Source organism: Phascolarctos cinereus, unplaced genomic scaffold (genome assembly GCF_003287225.1).
Source record: "Phascolarctos cinereus isolate Bilbo 61053 unplaced genomic scaffold, phaCin_HiC Scaffold_5;HRSCAF=322, whole genome shotgun sequence".
NCBI classification, from domain to species: domain Eukaryota; kingdom Metazoa; phylum Chordata; class Mammalia; order Diprotodontia; family Phascolarctidae; genus Phascolarctos; species Phascolarctos cinereus.
Genome location: NW_027555958.1, coordinates 66,510,883 through 66,526,642, shown reverse-complemented (window position 1 = coordinate 66,526,642; position 15,760 = coordinate 66,510,883). Strand labels below are relative to the sequence as shown.

General features: G+C 32.7%; 1 protein-coding gene across 1 annotated transcript in view; it reads right to left on the bottom strand.

Annotated features, from left to right (window-relative positions):
* COL11A1 (collagen type XI alpha 1 chain) overlaps positions 1 to 15,760 on the bottom strand; it is a 284,803-nt gene that overhangs the window by 177,009 nt on the left and 92,034 nt on the right. The window contains 7 exon segments of the mRNA XM_021000146.1: positions 267 to 341; positions 1,769 to 1,831; positions 3,141 to 3,182; positions 5,393 to 5,455; positions 6,016 to 6,270; positions 9,474 to 9,566; positions 10,192 to 10,308. Coding sequence (XP_020855805.1) covers positions 267 to 341; positions 1,769 to 1,831; positions 3,141 to 3,182; positions 5,393 to 5,455; positions 6,016 to 6,270; positions 9,474 to 9,566; positions 10,192 to 10,308 — 708 coding nt within the window.

The following is a 15,760-nucleotide window of genomic DNA, read 5'->3' as shown; positions in this document are numbered from 1 at the left end:
AAAAAATATTGATATATTGTTTTAACATTACAAACATTTCCATGTTACAAGAAAGTTTTCTTATAGCAAAGTAAAGCAATCAAACAAAACTAAAAACAAAGTGAGGGATCTCATCTGAAAGTACATACAATATTCCCCAACTATGGCTCCCCAAAACACTAATGTTAAAGAATGTTTTAAACTAACAAACATCTATTTTGGCTTTTAAAATTGTTCTGTCACGATATATAGTATCAACAACTTGATGGCTATATAAAAATACTTACTGGTAGCATTAACATGGTACCAGGAGGGCCAGGTAAACCATCAGCCCCTGGTAAACCAGGACGTCCAGCTGGGCCCTAGGAGTGAAAACGGAAAACATTAAAAAATCCATTAAACTCATTAAATGTAGAATATCATGTAACAATATAAGGTTATATAAGATAATTAGTTTGTTTTATTCTTTCCATCTTTATTTTTGTTAAACATGCCTAGAATTGGATATATATTTTTTTCTATAACTATAGATGGTTTTAATAATGGTCCAAGATGTAATGTACACAACATATATTTAAATTGCCCCAGACATTGATTCAGTTGTAAACTACATAAGCTGAGAGACTACGTGCATCTTTTTGAGAATGATCTTCATATTTATGACCAATTAAGCTGGAGAAAAGTAGATAAATCAAGTTCATTACTTTGAGATGGACCTAAAATAAATAATAAAAGTTTGATTTCAAAGTAAAACAATTTAAAATTTTTACAATTTGGTATTCTAGTCAATGTATATAATTCCTGAAAATATTAATGTGTAAATAAAATTATACAAATAGGAATTATTAAAGACAAGTTTTATGAGTGGGTTTCGTGTGTGCATTAATACAACACAAATATTCAAAAATAAGAGAGTGGCCATGCCTGTGGACTAAGCTGAGATTATAATGAAACCATTTTGAGTTTTAATCTTGAGCACAGGTGTTTATATTTAACCCCAATGAGGCAGGGAGGGGAAAGCATACAAAAATACAAAATGTTAAAATAATCAAAATGAATGTAATTTATGTAACTTTCATAAAAAGCTTTATTTCTTATTTTTAATAGCAACTTTTCTAGTAAATGAACTTAGTGTTCCAAATGTTCTCCCCTTACAGATACAAATGTCAATTTCTTTGAAAAGACTAAACACTTTTCTCCTCCAGCAGTGTCTTACTTTCAAATTATTTTCAAAATTTAACTGATTAAAAAATAAATCATAGACATCTTCAGAAAAAGGATTAGATGCTTGACTCCACACACCAATGAGTATAAATTATGGGGCAGGGGGCTGAAGAACTCAGGTTTTGCTTCAATGTTGCATTCCTTTATTAAGGGAAGTCTAAATGATCACTTATTAGGTTGTTTCAAATGGGATTCATGCTTTGGGTAGGGTTGAATTAGATGGTTTCTGGTGTCTCTTCCTAATTCGGTGTCCTATGAGCAACAAATCTCTGATGGTATGACTTACAGGCATAACAGTGTTTAAAAATTTAGCATTAAGTTCTCATGTAATTCACTCACCACATAAGCACTGAAATTAGTCAGGAATGAAAGTTACTTAGGTGATGGTCCTGAGTATGATAAGTGAAATATTTTCATGTGTTAATTTATACTTAAAAAGGGTAAATTACCATTTCTTAATGTTCAGTCCACAAATTTGTTTCTTCTATAGAACATATATGAAACCTTTAGAGTAAATTTTAATTACTCTGGCATTGACTGGACACTACTGAAGAAAACAACTTACTCTTTCACCAGGATCACCAGGAGGTCCAGTGGGGCCTTGCAGACCGGGAGGACCCATAAGACCCTATGAAGAAATAAATTATAAGCCAAATTTCTTATGACTAGTATCATCAATATTCACAAAAATACTCTTACTAAAATTATTTCATAAGTACACCCTTATCACATTAACAATTGGGCTAAAAAAAACCCAGAATATAATTATAAGATTTGTATTAACTTCTGCTTTACTGTATGTGTATATGTGTATGTGTGTATATGTGTATATACGTACATACATACATACATATATATGCATAAATATATATTATATCATTATGTAGCAATGAGTTGTTATTATTATCATTAATTCATTCTTCCATGGAGTTACTCTGTGAGAAAAGAGATATTCCAACAAAAAATTTATTATTTACTATTACACACGAGCCAATGGAAAAGGAGCCAGCAGAGAGCTGAGTTCAGATCTCTGGTGATGACACTGATTAGCTCTTTGACTATGTTCAAGTTACTTTATCGTTATAAGTGTTTATCTTTATAAATATGCATATATGCCATAAAAATACTGCAGGTATTATCCTATTTTATATACGAGAAATAGAGGTAGTGTAGCACAGTAGAGAGACACCTTTAGAATCAGAAAGACTTGAGTTCAAGTTCCTTCCCTCCCCTCCACCTATACTGAGCTGTGATTTACAATTTCATTGGGATATGACTCCTAATAATGAAAATTCCTCTTTTGATGTACAAAGACACCTTCTGTGAAACATATTTTTAAAGAGCTGTCTGGGGCACTACAAGGTTAAGTAACTTCCTCCAGATCACAGACAGTATGTGGAAGATATCGGATTTGAAGGCAGGGCTTCTCAATTCTGAGGCTGGCTCTCTTTCCTCTATGTTATGTTTCTTTTCTCCATCATATATAAAACAGGGTAATAGTTGTATTACACACCTCACAGGTTTGCTATAAGGATCAAATTAGATAATGTATGGAAAGTACATTGCAGACTTCAAAATGTTATATGCCACCTATTTTCATTACTATTGTAAATTTAGACTGAATGATATGACAATTTAGAAAAAGAAGTAAAAGTTATTTCACTGTGTTCTTTAAATGAGAGAAAAATTACCAAGATAAAATATTAAATTGGTGATATCAACCAAAATAAAAACCCCAAACTGTGTCTAACATGTAGAGCAGCACAAACATCTTAATAATTATCATTGTAATGGTCAATAAAAATAAATGTTTCAACAAACTAAGGAAAAGTTTTAAAATGTATTCATTTAAAGACAAGTGTAAGCCACTAATTGATCAAAACAAAATATAAAGAAAAATAGCTTTAAAAAAACAGAATTTTAAAATGTTCACATACAGCAGGTCCCGCCGGTCCTGGTGGCCCTTCAATAAGCATCCCCTATATTAAGAAAAAATGACAGTAATTATCTTTGAGAGAAGCTAAAAAAGCAAATTTTTGACTTGACCCTTGAAAATAGGGATCTTAGTTTTGTTTTGTTTTGTTTTCCCCATATTGCCTAGCACAATGTTTAACACATAGTAAGCAGTTAATAAATCATCATTGATTAACTTCAAATCAACAAGCATTTCTTAAATGCCTGTTATGTACCAGGTACTGCTTGATAATGAAAATACAAAGACGCAAAGAAAATCATGCCTGACATTAAGAAGTTAACATTCTATGAGTAGAAATAATATGTACACAAATAAACAATGTGTACATTGTATATACAAACTCATGGGGTGGGGGGAAAATATTATCAACTGGAGAAAAGTCTCAAGAGATGCCTTCTTCTATGGGAGATGGCATTTGAGCTGAGCCTTAAAAGGAGGAGCTGCAGTGAAGACTTGGGGGCCGTCTGAGAACTGGCATATAACTAAGAGCCAGAGTGAACCTTCACTTTAATTTTGTTGTGTATATGCTCATTGCTGGAAGAAGTTCTGTCTGTCTAGAACAAACTGTATTAAAAAGACTAAAGAAAAATCAGTCTAGAAAAATTAGCTGGAGCTAAATGATGATCACAATTTAACTGGAATGACCGGTTACTACACTGTAAGATTTTTACAGTCTCCTTCCTCCATAAAATCATATATTATTCTCAGCAGCAAACTCTTTTTTTAGCGCCTACTATGAGCAAGACACTGGTTGGCACTAGAGGTGCTAAAAGATTAAAAAAAAACAGTCTATACCTTCTTAGAGTAGAATTGAGTGAGCTAGGAAATATATGTGCATTTTACATTTTAAATTTTACTTTTAATTACATTTACATTTTAAACATAATTTTAATTACATTTTAAATATAATTACTAACACAAGAACGTGTATGAAATGAATGACCTTCACCAATAAATAATACAAGAGTTCTGAAGGAGGGTGGGGAATAACTGTGGACTGCAGTAGTCAAGGACATGGAACTTAAGGTGATCTTTGAATTAAATGTAAGACTGAGAATAATCAGAAAGGATGGGCAGAGGAGTTCAGATGGAGCATTGGCCCAGAAGTGGAGATTCTCATGGTGTATCTGATTTGTGTGAGAAAATGCAACCAGACATTTAGAAATTTCTCTTAATTTAAAAAATGTTTTAGTAACAAAAAAAAAATCCCAAAACGAAAATAGTAAAGCCCATAATTGCATGAGAGTGACTACATCATAACTTGGATATCTTTCACCAAAATTTAGTGGACTTCACTATAAATTTTTAAAGTGTTTGGTGATTTTGGATTTTTAAAAACGAGCAATAAGGAATTCCAGAAATATTTAATAAAACTCATGACAACATTATTTTTTTTCACCTGCCCTCATGCCATTAGTTTTCTAATCATAACCCATTGATTCCTGGAGTCTGAGGACCTTGATTGAAGTCCCATCTTTGATATTTACTTCTGGTGTGATCTTTTACAAGTCACTTAGCCTGCCTGGGCTTCAGTTTACCCCCGTGTAGAAAGAGGGGTTTGGACTAGATGACTTCTAAGATCCCTCTAAGCTCTCAATCCATGATTCCATGTGCTGTAAAAAATAAGTAATTAAATGATCCCTACAACTTCCTTCCCCATTCCCATCTCAGATCTGTTGACCTAAGTAGTAAGCTTCCTCCCATGATATTAGCAAGCTGCATAACCTGACTGTACACCACTACCTTAAGATCTGTGGAAGTTGAACTCATGCCAGAGGGATTTTGGATGAACATTCTCCTTTTTCACAAAGGCAGGGAGCACCAAGCCATTTGGTTCTATAGGTAGAACATTGTGTCCATGATTGGAGTGTTCAGGACGTTTGAAGCTGAAGGAGATTCTATGATCATAGCATATAACCACATAGCTATAGAGTCATGCTGCATAACTACATAATCACAAGGAAATGCTCAGTGAATCACAAAATCTGTTAGCAGCCATAGAAATTTAGATTTTGCTTTGAATTGTTGCTATGTAGAGTTTCTGTAGCACCATGATCTACTTAGCAATTGGCAATATCATAAATCATAAACACTTTGATCAATACTATTTCAAATATGATCCAATAAATATAACTTCAAATTATAGGTTATATAACCATCACCTAAAGAACATAATTACATTAAACTTTAAAACATATTCTCATGAACACTCACTGGTTCAACCACAGCTGGTTCTCCTTTCTGTCCCTTTTCCCCATAGGCACCATTGCCATGTATCTATGCAAAGAAAATTTTAAATAAAGGTTAAATATGTTTGATTATACATAACAGTTTGCTATTAAAATTGACTGCACTGGTTTCAACATCTTAAAAGAAATCTGTGTAATTTTAAGAGAATATCACTAGCTTAGATAGACAAAATAAATAGAGCATGTGAGCAGACTTTTTTAATTAAATCCAGAAATTATGTTGAATTATTGTGCCCATCAAAATATATTGCAGTAGCCTTGTGAAGCTTAACTTGGCATTTCAATGGATATATTTTAACTATTATTAAATAAAGTATTAATATAAAACAGTGATATATAAACAGTTTATATATGGTAAATTGACATTACGTTTTTAACTTAAGAAATGTGAAAGGAGATTTCACTGTAATCAAACTTATGCAGAAAAGCTTATAGAGTGTTTTGTTTGGAGTTTGTATTCAGAATTCTCTCGGGAAACAAAAAAAAAAGTTAGTATCACAAGGCTGAAAGAACAGTAGGACCAACGTGAAAAGACTTAAAAACAAACACAAACAAGTAACATTCATGTTTGGCCTGATACCAACTTACGCTTGTTTCTGTGATATCAGTTTCAGCTGGTACACCTGGACCAAATTCTTCATTAGTGGGATTGATGGGTTTATCTTCATATTCCTTATATTCATAAAAATCATATTCTCCTAAATCTCCATCTACCAGAAGATCAGAATCCCTGCCGTCTATTCCTTTGCTTTCATATTGGTTATCCTCGATTTTTGTTCTCTGGGAATCATAATCCTCTCCAGTTATGTATTCTTCAGTAAATACTTCTTCAACTGGATCTTGCTATTTATTCAAGTAGTAAAGGATTGGAGAACATGAGGGTTATTGTTAGTAAAGCAATTAGAGCATTTGTTGATACCAGATGGCAGTACATCATAAGAAGCTAGGTCAGTAGTATTCTAGCGTGTCTTTTTTTTTTTTTTACCTGAAGGCTTAGAAAGCTTAGCCTTTCAGGAAAATTGAAAGGTATTTCAATAAAGTGAAAGAAATACAGCTTTCAAGTCATTTACTTTCCTAGGGAGCTTTGCAAATATCTCACATGAAGTTGAGCATGTGTATTTGCCAGTTGAAATGTAAACTGCCATGGTTAGCTCAGTTTCATATGTTCAAGATCAAATTTTGAACAAGTAAAACTGAAAATAAAACATGAAAACACATACATAATACTTCATTAAAAACTCACTTACAGGGAGTGCAATTCTTCCATTTTTTGGGTTCAGTATATTTTTCACTATTGTGAGCAACATTCAATGCAAGGTTAAATATTTCAACTTTTAAAAATATAATAAAATATTATATATCTGCATGTATAATATCTTATATATTTGTAAGGATTTTGCAGAACATTTAGTAAGTTGAATAATGTAAGTTCCCACAATGAGATTTTTATTGGAAAGTAAGTGAAATTCTAAATGGATTCTGCAAAATTCATTGAAAAATAAGTTGGAAAATTTTATATCTTTATATAACCCTTGCATCTTCTAGTTGCTTATTCAGGAACTAGCGAAACATAAAGCAGTGATTTAAAAATAGCAATTCTTTCAATAGTATCTTATCTTAGATGTACAAAAACAAGCTACAAAGATATATTTTACCATAAGTCAAAAAGAAACCCTCAATAAGAGAAATCGCAGGCTTTTATGACAAATGTTTGATTGAAATAACACACTTGTATTTTTACTACATCATACACTTTATCCTATTGCACTATGAATACTGTGAATTAAATGTCAGGACAATACTGAATAAAGGTTTTTTTTTTCTAATTTTATACAAAATTAGGTCAGTTAAGACACTAATTGTGTGACCACAGACTGAAGCAAAAGACCTTTTGATAGCAAAATGAGTGCTTGTGGACAAGAAAATCATATTGTATATTGAGTTGAATAATATGCTGAAAGTTAGGACTTTCATGGCTATATCAATAGATAATTCTGTGACCTTTGGGAAGACATTTACCTTAGATATAGCTTAAGTTTCTAGCCTTCGATAAAAATGCCCAAAAATAGAAATTATATTTTAAGTTACCATTTCATAGATATGATTTGATGTTGAGTAAGAATAAGGTAGAATCTACATGGAGCTATTACATTAACAACAGCACCTCTCAGTTATATTTTTGACATGTCATATCCAATATCATATCCAATCAAAGTTTTTCTCTTAATTCTTTGGAAGTGTTATGAAACTATGATTTCATCAATCCTAACACGCAGCACAGTGCCTGCCACATGGCATTTGCTTAATAAATCTTGTTGAATTTTTAAAAATGAATGTTGTGAAATTATAAAAACAAAGCTAGGCCAAATAAGAAATAGTAAATCTGTTATCTAAGTATCACAACGGAAAGGTTCTTCATCAAAAGGTTAGCTACTGGGTGGTGAATTTTCTGGCTTATCAACTAATTCTATAAGGTGTAGAGAGTCATGATCTGACATATATATATATATATATATATATATATATACACACACATATATACACACATATATGTATAGATGCATATATATGTACATATGTATATATGTGTATGTATATATGTGTGTGTATATATATGTATGTGTGTGTATATGTATGTGTATATGCAAGCATATAGATGTACATATATACATACATAGTCATGGGTACTTTAAGCATTGAAGTAACTAGATGCATATGTGTCAATTTTCAAGTGTACATTTAAAAATAAATGCCTCTTTTATGTAGTTTCTGAAACTGAAGCTCAGAAATTTAGAATGCAATCCTTTGCTATAGATTATGCATTAAAGTCAAATGTCATAAAACCCCGAATATTATCTATCCAACTAGAGCTATTTAAAACAGTTAGCATAGATTTATCGGAACCAAGATTCTCTAAGAGTAGGAAATAAAGTTAAATGAGTCAGTAAAAATGTAAGAAGAAGGAAGGAAGGGAGAGTAATATAAATAGCAAAGGGGAAGAGGAAGAACCACAGCTTGGAATAATGAGATGAGAATGTGGCTAAAAGACCATTGGCTGCGAGTGGAGAAGTCTGAATTCTAATACCATTTCTATCACTTCTAGGCCATAAGAAACTGAGGAAGTCATTTAAATTCCCTAAGCCTTAATCTTTTTATCTGTAAAGTGGGAATGCTGAAATAGATGATCACTCAGGTACTTTTGACCTTAAAATTTGGGGGTTCTAAGTAAAATGTTTCTAAGTTAAAACTTTCATATTTCATTTTCACTGTGAGGAATAAGAGAAATTCTCTTACATCCATTTTGTGATTAAAATCTGATTGGTAATCCTTGTAATTTTTAAAATTATGTTTAATATTTTTTATTTTTTATTTTTTATTATTTGAACTATGGCAGTTATCCTCAGCCTCTGGTTTTAAGGATTATGACACATATGATGTGATTTATCTTGAAGTAAATTTGCTTTTGTACATCTAAGATTTTTTTAAATGAATTATCTAAAAGACATTTATAGTTAGTCATTATTACCCCCAAAAAAGTTGATTAAGAATATTTTAGCTTTGAAAAATTGGCTTTAAGATGCCTTACTACGTATTCATCAAAAAGTTGGCCAGCATAATGTGCTTAATTCTTCAGCTGATGGAATAACCTAACTTCATCAGCAGATGAATTTTTTATTTCAACTATATTGCCTTGTTTTATTTTCTCCCAAACTTGGAATATTGAGTCATCTACATTTGCAACACATCTGAGAAATGTTGGCTATTCACTTCAATCTACAAAAAAGGAAAGGAAACCTGCCAATTCAGTGTCATTGTACTGGAATTGTTATGATGCAAAGTATCTGAATTGGCTGACTTTTGAAATGAGCTGTTATTAAGAACTACAGAAATATTGTAAGAATTTTTCTTACCTTGGCAAAAAGCATGAAAAGATAGGATTTTTCAGAGATTATAAATTTCTTCCAGAATAAGATATATTATATATCAAATAACATTACATTGTTAAAAAAATACAATCACAAATAAGTTCATCCAATATCGATTACCTCATTTGGTCCAGATACCCGCCTAGGATTTTCAGTCTGGTAACTTTCAGATGTTCCATAACTGTAGTCTTGAAAATCATCAACAACATTTGCCTAATGATAAAAGTTTAAAAAGAAAGCTATTATTAAGAATATTAGGTGATTCAAAAATTTTACAGGAATCATTACTTAATTGGGTTATGGTATTAGCCAGAGACTTATTAATCTAGTTGGGTTAGGACTATGACTCATTATCAGAGATCTTCCGGTCTTGATTTTGGAGAGATCTTGATTTGTCTTTTCATTGCTACCTTGACCCCTAGTCTGCCTCTGGCTGCAGCCTGGTAACTTTTCTTCTTCTTGGATGCATTTTTTTCAGATTGGGGGGGCGTGACCTTTTTGGATTTTCCCTTTGGATTACTGGCCACTGTCCTCTTCTTCTTTTGGGAATTGGATTTCTTTTTCTGCAAAATGTGGTGAAAAATGCAATGGATAACATAAATAAAATGAAAAAGGAATTATAGAGAGCATGAATGAAAGGAAAGCTAAAGCAAAAGTAAAAATGACCAGCTAGTCTTCAAGTCTCCTCCTGTCAAGTAAAAGAAAGTAACTGATGTTCAGGGAGAAAAAAGATTGAATGGAAGGAATATGATGAGTTTGATGAACAAATGATGACATGACAGACCACATGAAGACAAACAGCAGGACACCACAGAAAAATGGGCTTTTTCATTGTTACCTCAGTTTGTGCTATGGTTTCCTCAATTAGTGTGGGTCCCTCTGTTACACTTTCAGCCTCTTTATACTCTGCTTCCCCATACTCATAGTCATATTCCATAATATCTTCAGGTGCATACTACATTGCAGAGGGAAAAAATCAGGCAACTATGTTAACAGCAAGATAAGATGTTAGTGGTGGTGGAGAGAATCTTCTTAACTTTTACTCATAGTAAAGGCTAAGAAGCAAAGCACTATCTCTATCTTTTGGAAAAAATTAGAACTATTGTATTTTCTTATTCATAATAAAATACAATAATGATGAAAAAGCAAGTTTATTGATCGAGGAGAGTATAAAATAGGAGTTAGGATATTCAAGGAATTAAATGTTTGGCAATTTAATTTGATTTGAACATATTTCCTTATGCATGGTCATCATAAAATCATGTTATTTCAGATGACTGGTATTGGAAAATGTTCGTGAGCAAGTATCTGACAGTATTTTTAATAGGCACACATCATTTCTTTTCCACAAATACCATCCTTAATGAAATATTTTAAGAATGTCTTCCAAAAATGAGTCGATTTCGTTAACTAAATCATCCCAAGGCAAAAGCTTACTGCCAAAAATAACCCATCTTCCAAAATCTTCATTAAGTGACAATTAACTATGGCACCTGAAATGATTATGACTCATGGCGTATTATGAATAGTGAAATAGTTCATTTTCAAATGGGCTAATAGGAAAGATGATTGAACTAACATGTACAGACAACATTAATAACCCTTGAGCATCTAAGTAGGACTGAAAGGTCATGTGGTACAATGGAAAAGCTCTATAATGATTTCAAAGGATCTTGGTTCCAATGCCCTATTGCTCCTGTGAGCTTCAGCTGGTCAATCTCTCTGGGTCACACATTTCTCATCTGTAAAATAAGGGAGTTGGATTAGATAGACGCCTCTTCTAGTTCTAGATCTTTGAGCCTGGGAGGGATCGAAAATATACTGGATGTTAGAGAGGCAGCATCCAAACGGATACTTTTGGATCAAGTAAGTATATTGGGCTATATCTCATAAGATGAAATTCAACAGAGATAAATCTAAAATATCACATTAGGATGCAAAAAATTAACTTCAGAAGCATAATATGGGAGAGGCTTAGACATATGGTAATTGTTCTGGGGTAGGAGGAATTCGCTGTTTTAGTTGTTTACAACCTTGATATAAGCAGGCAATCTGATTTAGCTGGCGTGATCTTAGACAACATGGGGGCATAGATTCTAGAAAAAGGGGTAATGGTAGTATTATGCTCTACACTCATCAGACCTCATCTCCAGAAATGTACTCAGTTCTCAGCACCAGGGTTTAAGAATGACATTGATAGAGAGTACCCAGACGAGATCAACAAAGATAGTAAAAAAAAAAAAAAGTCTTGAGTTCATGACATATGAGGACTAGTTGAGGAAACTTTACATAAATAACCTGAAGGAAAAAAGGGAGGGACATGATGGCTCTGATCAAATACTTGAAATTTTGTCATGTGGAAGGGGGATTCAGCTCATTTGATTTGGCCTCAAAGGTCAGAATCAGGAATAACTGATTAAAGTTGCAAAAACTCTTTTTTAACCTTCATGTCAAGAAAAATTTTGTAATAAATAAAGCTGTCCAAAAGTGGAATATATTTACTTCAAAAACAGTGGGTCCCCCTCTTTGGAAGTCTTTAAGCAGAGGATGGATAACCACTTATTAGATATATTATAGCGGGATTACTTTGCTCTATAGTTTGACTAGATGGTGACTGATATGCCTTCCAACTCTCAAATTCTTTGATTCTGTGATCTTTGTCATACATTTAAAAGCCAGTGAAAAGAGCCCACTAAACTATTTAAAGCAAGAATTTTTAAACCAGGGTTCATGAACCTTTAAGAAAAAATATTTGATAGCTGTGTTTTGATATAATTGGTTTCCTTTGTAAGTCCATATAATTTCTTGTATGCTTTGAAAACATTGTTCTGAGAAAGGATCCATAGGTTTCTAAAACTACCTAGGGGCTCATAACATAAAAAAGGTTGAGAATCCCCAATCTAAAGTATATATGCTAAGCATAAAATCATGAATTCACAATTTCTATCAACTTAAGAAGTCAAATATTGTATTTCTATCAATTTAAGGAGGATCAAACACTGCTTTCTTAACATTATAAACAAATAAAAATACCTGAAATACTTCATGAGATTAAGAGGACAATGAGTTCCTATTTATGTGAACTTTGCCTAGATTTAAAATAAGTCCCAAACTAACAGCGTGGTAGACTTTTCTCATGTAGCTATACTAGGTAGCTTAGCCTAGAGTTTTACTGTCACATAAGGGAAGGAATCTCATGTATGTGTGTGGCTTATTTTCCATGACCATTAAGAATTCTAGTTTGAAGTAATTGAATCCAATGCATAACTCTTTCTAGAAAATATTTTTACTAATAATCAAATAATTGAAGCTGTTCTTACATATGCTCCATTTCAGTTTATATCAACTAAAATTTATCAAATTGTGATTATATTATATTAATAAAACACTTCCAAAATTCTTGCTTTTTCATTAAATTCAATTATTACAGTAATAGTTTATCATTTTCTTTAAAAGAAAATATCTCATTTTTTGTTTTTGCTAGGCAATGGGGTTAAGTGACTTGCCCAGGGTCACACAGCTAGTAAGTGTCAAGTGTCTGGTCCGAGGCTGGATTTGAGCTCAGGTGCTTCTGACTCCAGGGCCAGTGCTCTATCCACTGTGCCACCTAGATGCCCCAAAAGAAAATATCTCAAATAATTACATACAGTACCTAGATTTGAAATAAAATTATTATATAATGCTAGGAAATTTGGTGTGCAAAATATTAATAAGTAATTAAACAAAGCAAATGATTTTTAAAACAAAAGCTTCCATTTTGTTATGTGAATTTCTAATAGCTTCTGAAGTGAAATGGAAGTAAGTAAAGGTGTTTCAGGCATGTAAAATTTTGCCAAATAAATAGGAAAATATAAAGGTTTGTAAAGTGAGACTGCAAATTCATGCAAAAGTTACAGATCATCCCATTTTACCTTTCCCCATTTAAGAGAGAATCTATGTTTGCCAATGGTCTCTCCACTGAATCCAAGTGTGATTTCACAGAGATTTTCCTGTGGTGAGCAGGCAATAATGCTCTTGCTGCAAAGGAAGTTGGGAACTATGGACACATTTCAATGTGCTAAGGTACTACAGTGTTTCCATCTTCCAGCTCAGCATTCAAAGGTATTTGTACATGCCTTTACTCTCCTTAGCTCCATTCTGCTAAGCTTAGAGGGATCTTAGATGGCTCTGGCTTAGGAAGAATCCTTCTTAACTCATACCTGTATGTCAGGTTGCCCCAAGTGCCCCTTGTTTTCTCTTTAAATCATTATGCAAAGGAGGAAATGATATTTTAGTAAGCTTAGTAGGAAGACAAAGATATATTGAATGTATATAAAAATCAACGAATAAACATTTTAAATACTTTTAAATTTTTATTAAATATATGACATATTAAATATGTTATATTTATATTATATATAAATATGTATTTATATTTTCATATATGTACATAAAATGTAATAGACATAGGTTTCCTGTGTTACTAGCTTAATTAAAGCCTTGAGAAGAAACACTGTCTTTCCAAATAACAGACTTGAAAATGAGTTCTAGCTTATGCCACTATCTAGTTACGACTTTTGGCAAGGTCATTTCCCCTCACTGGGCCTCAGTTAACTTACCATATGAAATGATGGGGTAAGGATAAGATAATTATTTCTGAGATACTTTGAAATCTAAAATTCTATCATTCAACAATTCAAATGTGTTTACTTTGTCAGTTTGAGTTAGAATCCTGCCTCAGACAAATACTAGCTGTGTGACTGTCAGCAAATCACTTAACCTCCCCTTTCACCCTCACATTTCTCATCTACAAAATGGGGAAACAATAGCAACTTCTTTACAGGCTTCTTGTGAAAAATCAAAAGAGATATTATAGATAAAACACTTTGCAAACCTTAAAATGCAGGATAAGTACTAGCTAGTCTTATCCATTAAATAAGATTATACTACCACCATAAGGTCATAGACTAGAAAAAAAAAATCTAACACCAGCAATTATTAGCATTATACATACAACCAAAGCTGGGATATACTTTCCATGGCAATAGCGAATTTATATCTCCAAGTTATTGCTTAGTCTACTCTAAAAATAAAGTTCCTTCCTTCCAATTTCTCTCTCTCATTTATTTGTCCTTTATCTTATTTTATCTTATCTTATCAAGAGAGATTGCCTCTGTATGTGTGTATGTATATATAAATGTGGTATATACACATATATGTCCATGTGTGAAGAGAGAAAAAGAGAGACAGACAGACAGACAGACAGACATAGATGGAAGATAAATGACTTCATTTGTTATCTTCATGGACACTCAAATACCATAGATTTCAGGATATATGCATGACATAATTACTGGAATTATGCAATGCACTAAAATATTGAATGCTGAACTACCATCAATAGTCCTACAGATCCATTTACACTAATTTTCCCTTTCCTGGTATCCTTGATAGTCCAAGAAAATAGTAAGAAAAATAATAAGAACACTGCGGTGGAATATGGTGTCCTTGGAGAATAAAATGAGTTCAAGCTCAGTATAAAAATTATCTTAGATAACAAATGTTGGGAAAGAACCAGGCTATTTTCATGTAGTTCTATCTCTGACATCTTGCCAGTTTCTATAAAATGTTGTGGTCAAAAATCAGTTTTAATAACACCCTAAGATTACATCCAAGCAAGTATTAGTACACAAAAATGTGCTATCTGAAGCACAAAGCTGATATCCAAAAGGATTTCCTTATATGGCTATTTTCTTAATTTAAATTCAATTCTCATGTTAAAAGAAAGACTCTTTGGGGAAAATCCATTTAACATCTCTGATCTAAATCTACATGCATTCTCAATAGAAAAATTCAGCTGAAACCAGCCAATATATATTTAGATAGAGGAGAAAATATTGTGCTATCTGTTTCTGAGAAACTATAAAATATCTTGATACTTAAATCCATGATATCTTCTTTCAAGAACATATCTCTTTTTTTCTCTCTCTCTGTCAGTGTCTCTCTGTCTCTCTCCCTGTATCTCTCTCTCTCTCTCTCTCTCTCTCTCTCTCTCTCTCTCTCTCTCTCTCTCTCTCTCTTCTCTCTCTCTCTGTTTGTCTGTCTCTCCCTTCCTTCCTCCCTCCCTCCGTCTCTCTCTTCTTTTGGCCCAGATCTATATAGGCTCTTCCAGTAATAGCCTTAAAGAATTGCCTGGGATTTTGAGATATTAAGTGACTTGACCAAGGTCACAGCGGAAATATCTGTAAGTGGAATCCTGATTGGCCTGACTTAGAGAACAACTTTCTATCAGTAGGCTACAGTGTCTCATTTAGATTTCTTATTCATGAAAACTATGAGCACATACGCACGCACACACACACACACACACACACACACACACACACACACACACACACACACACACACACACACTCAGAGTTTCTCAA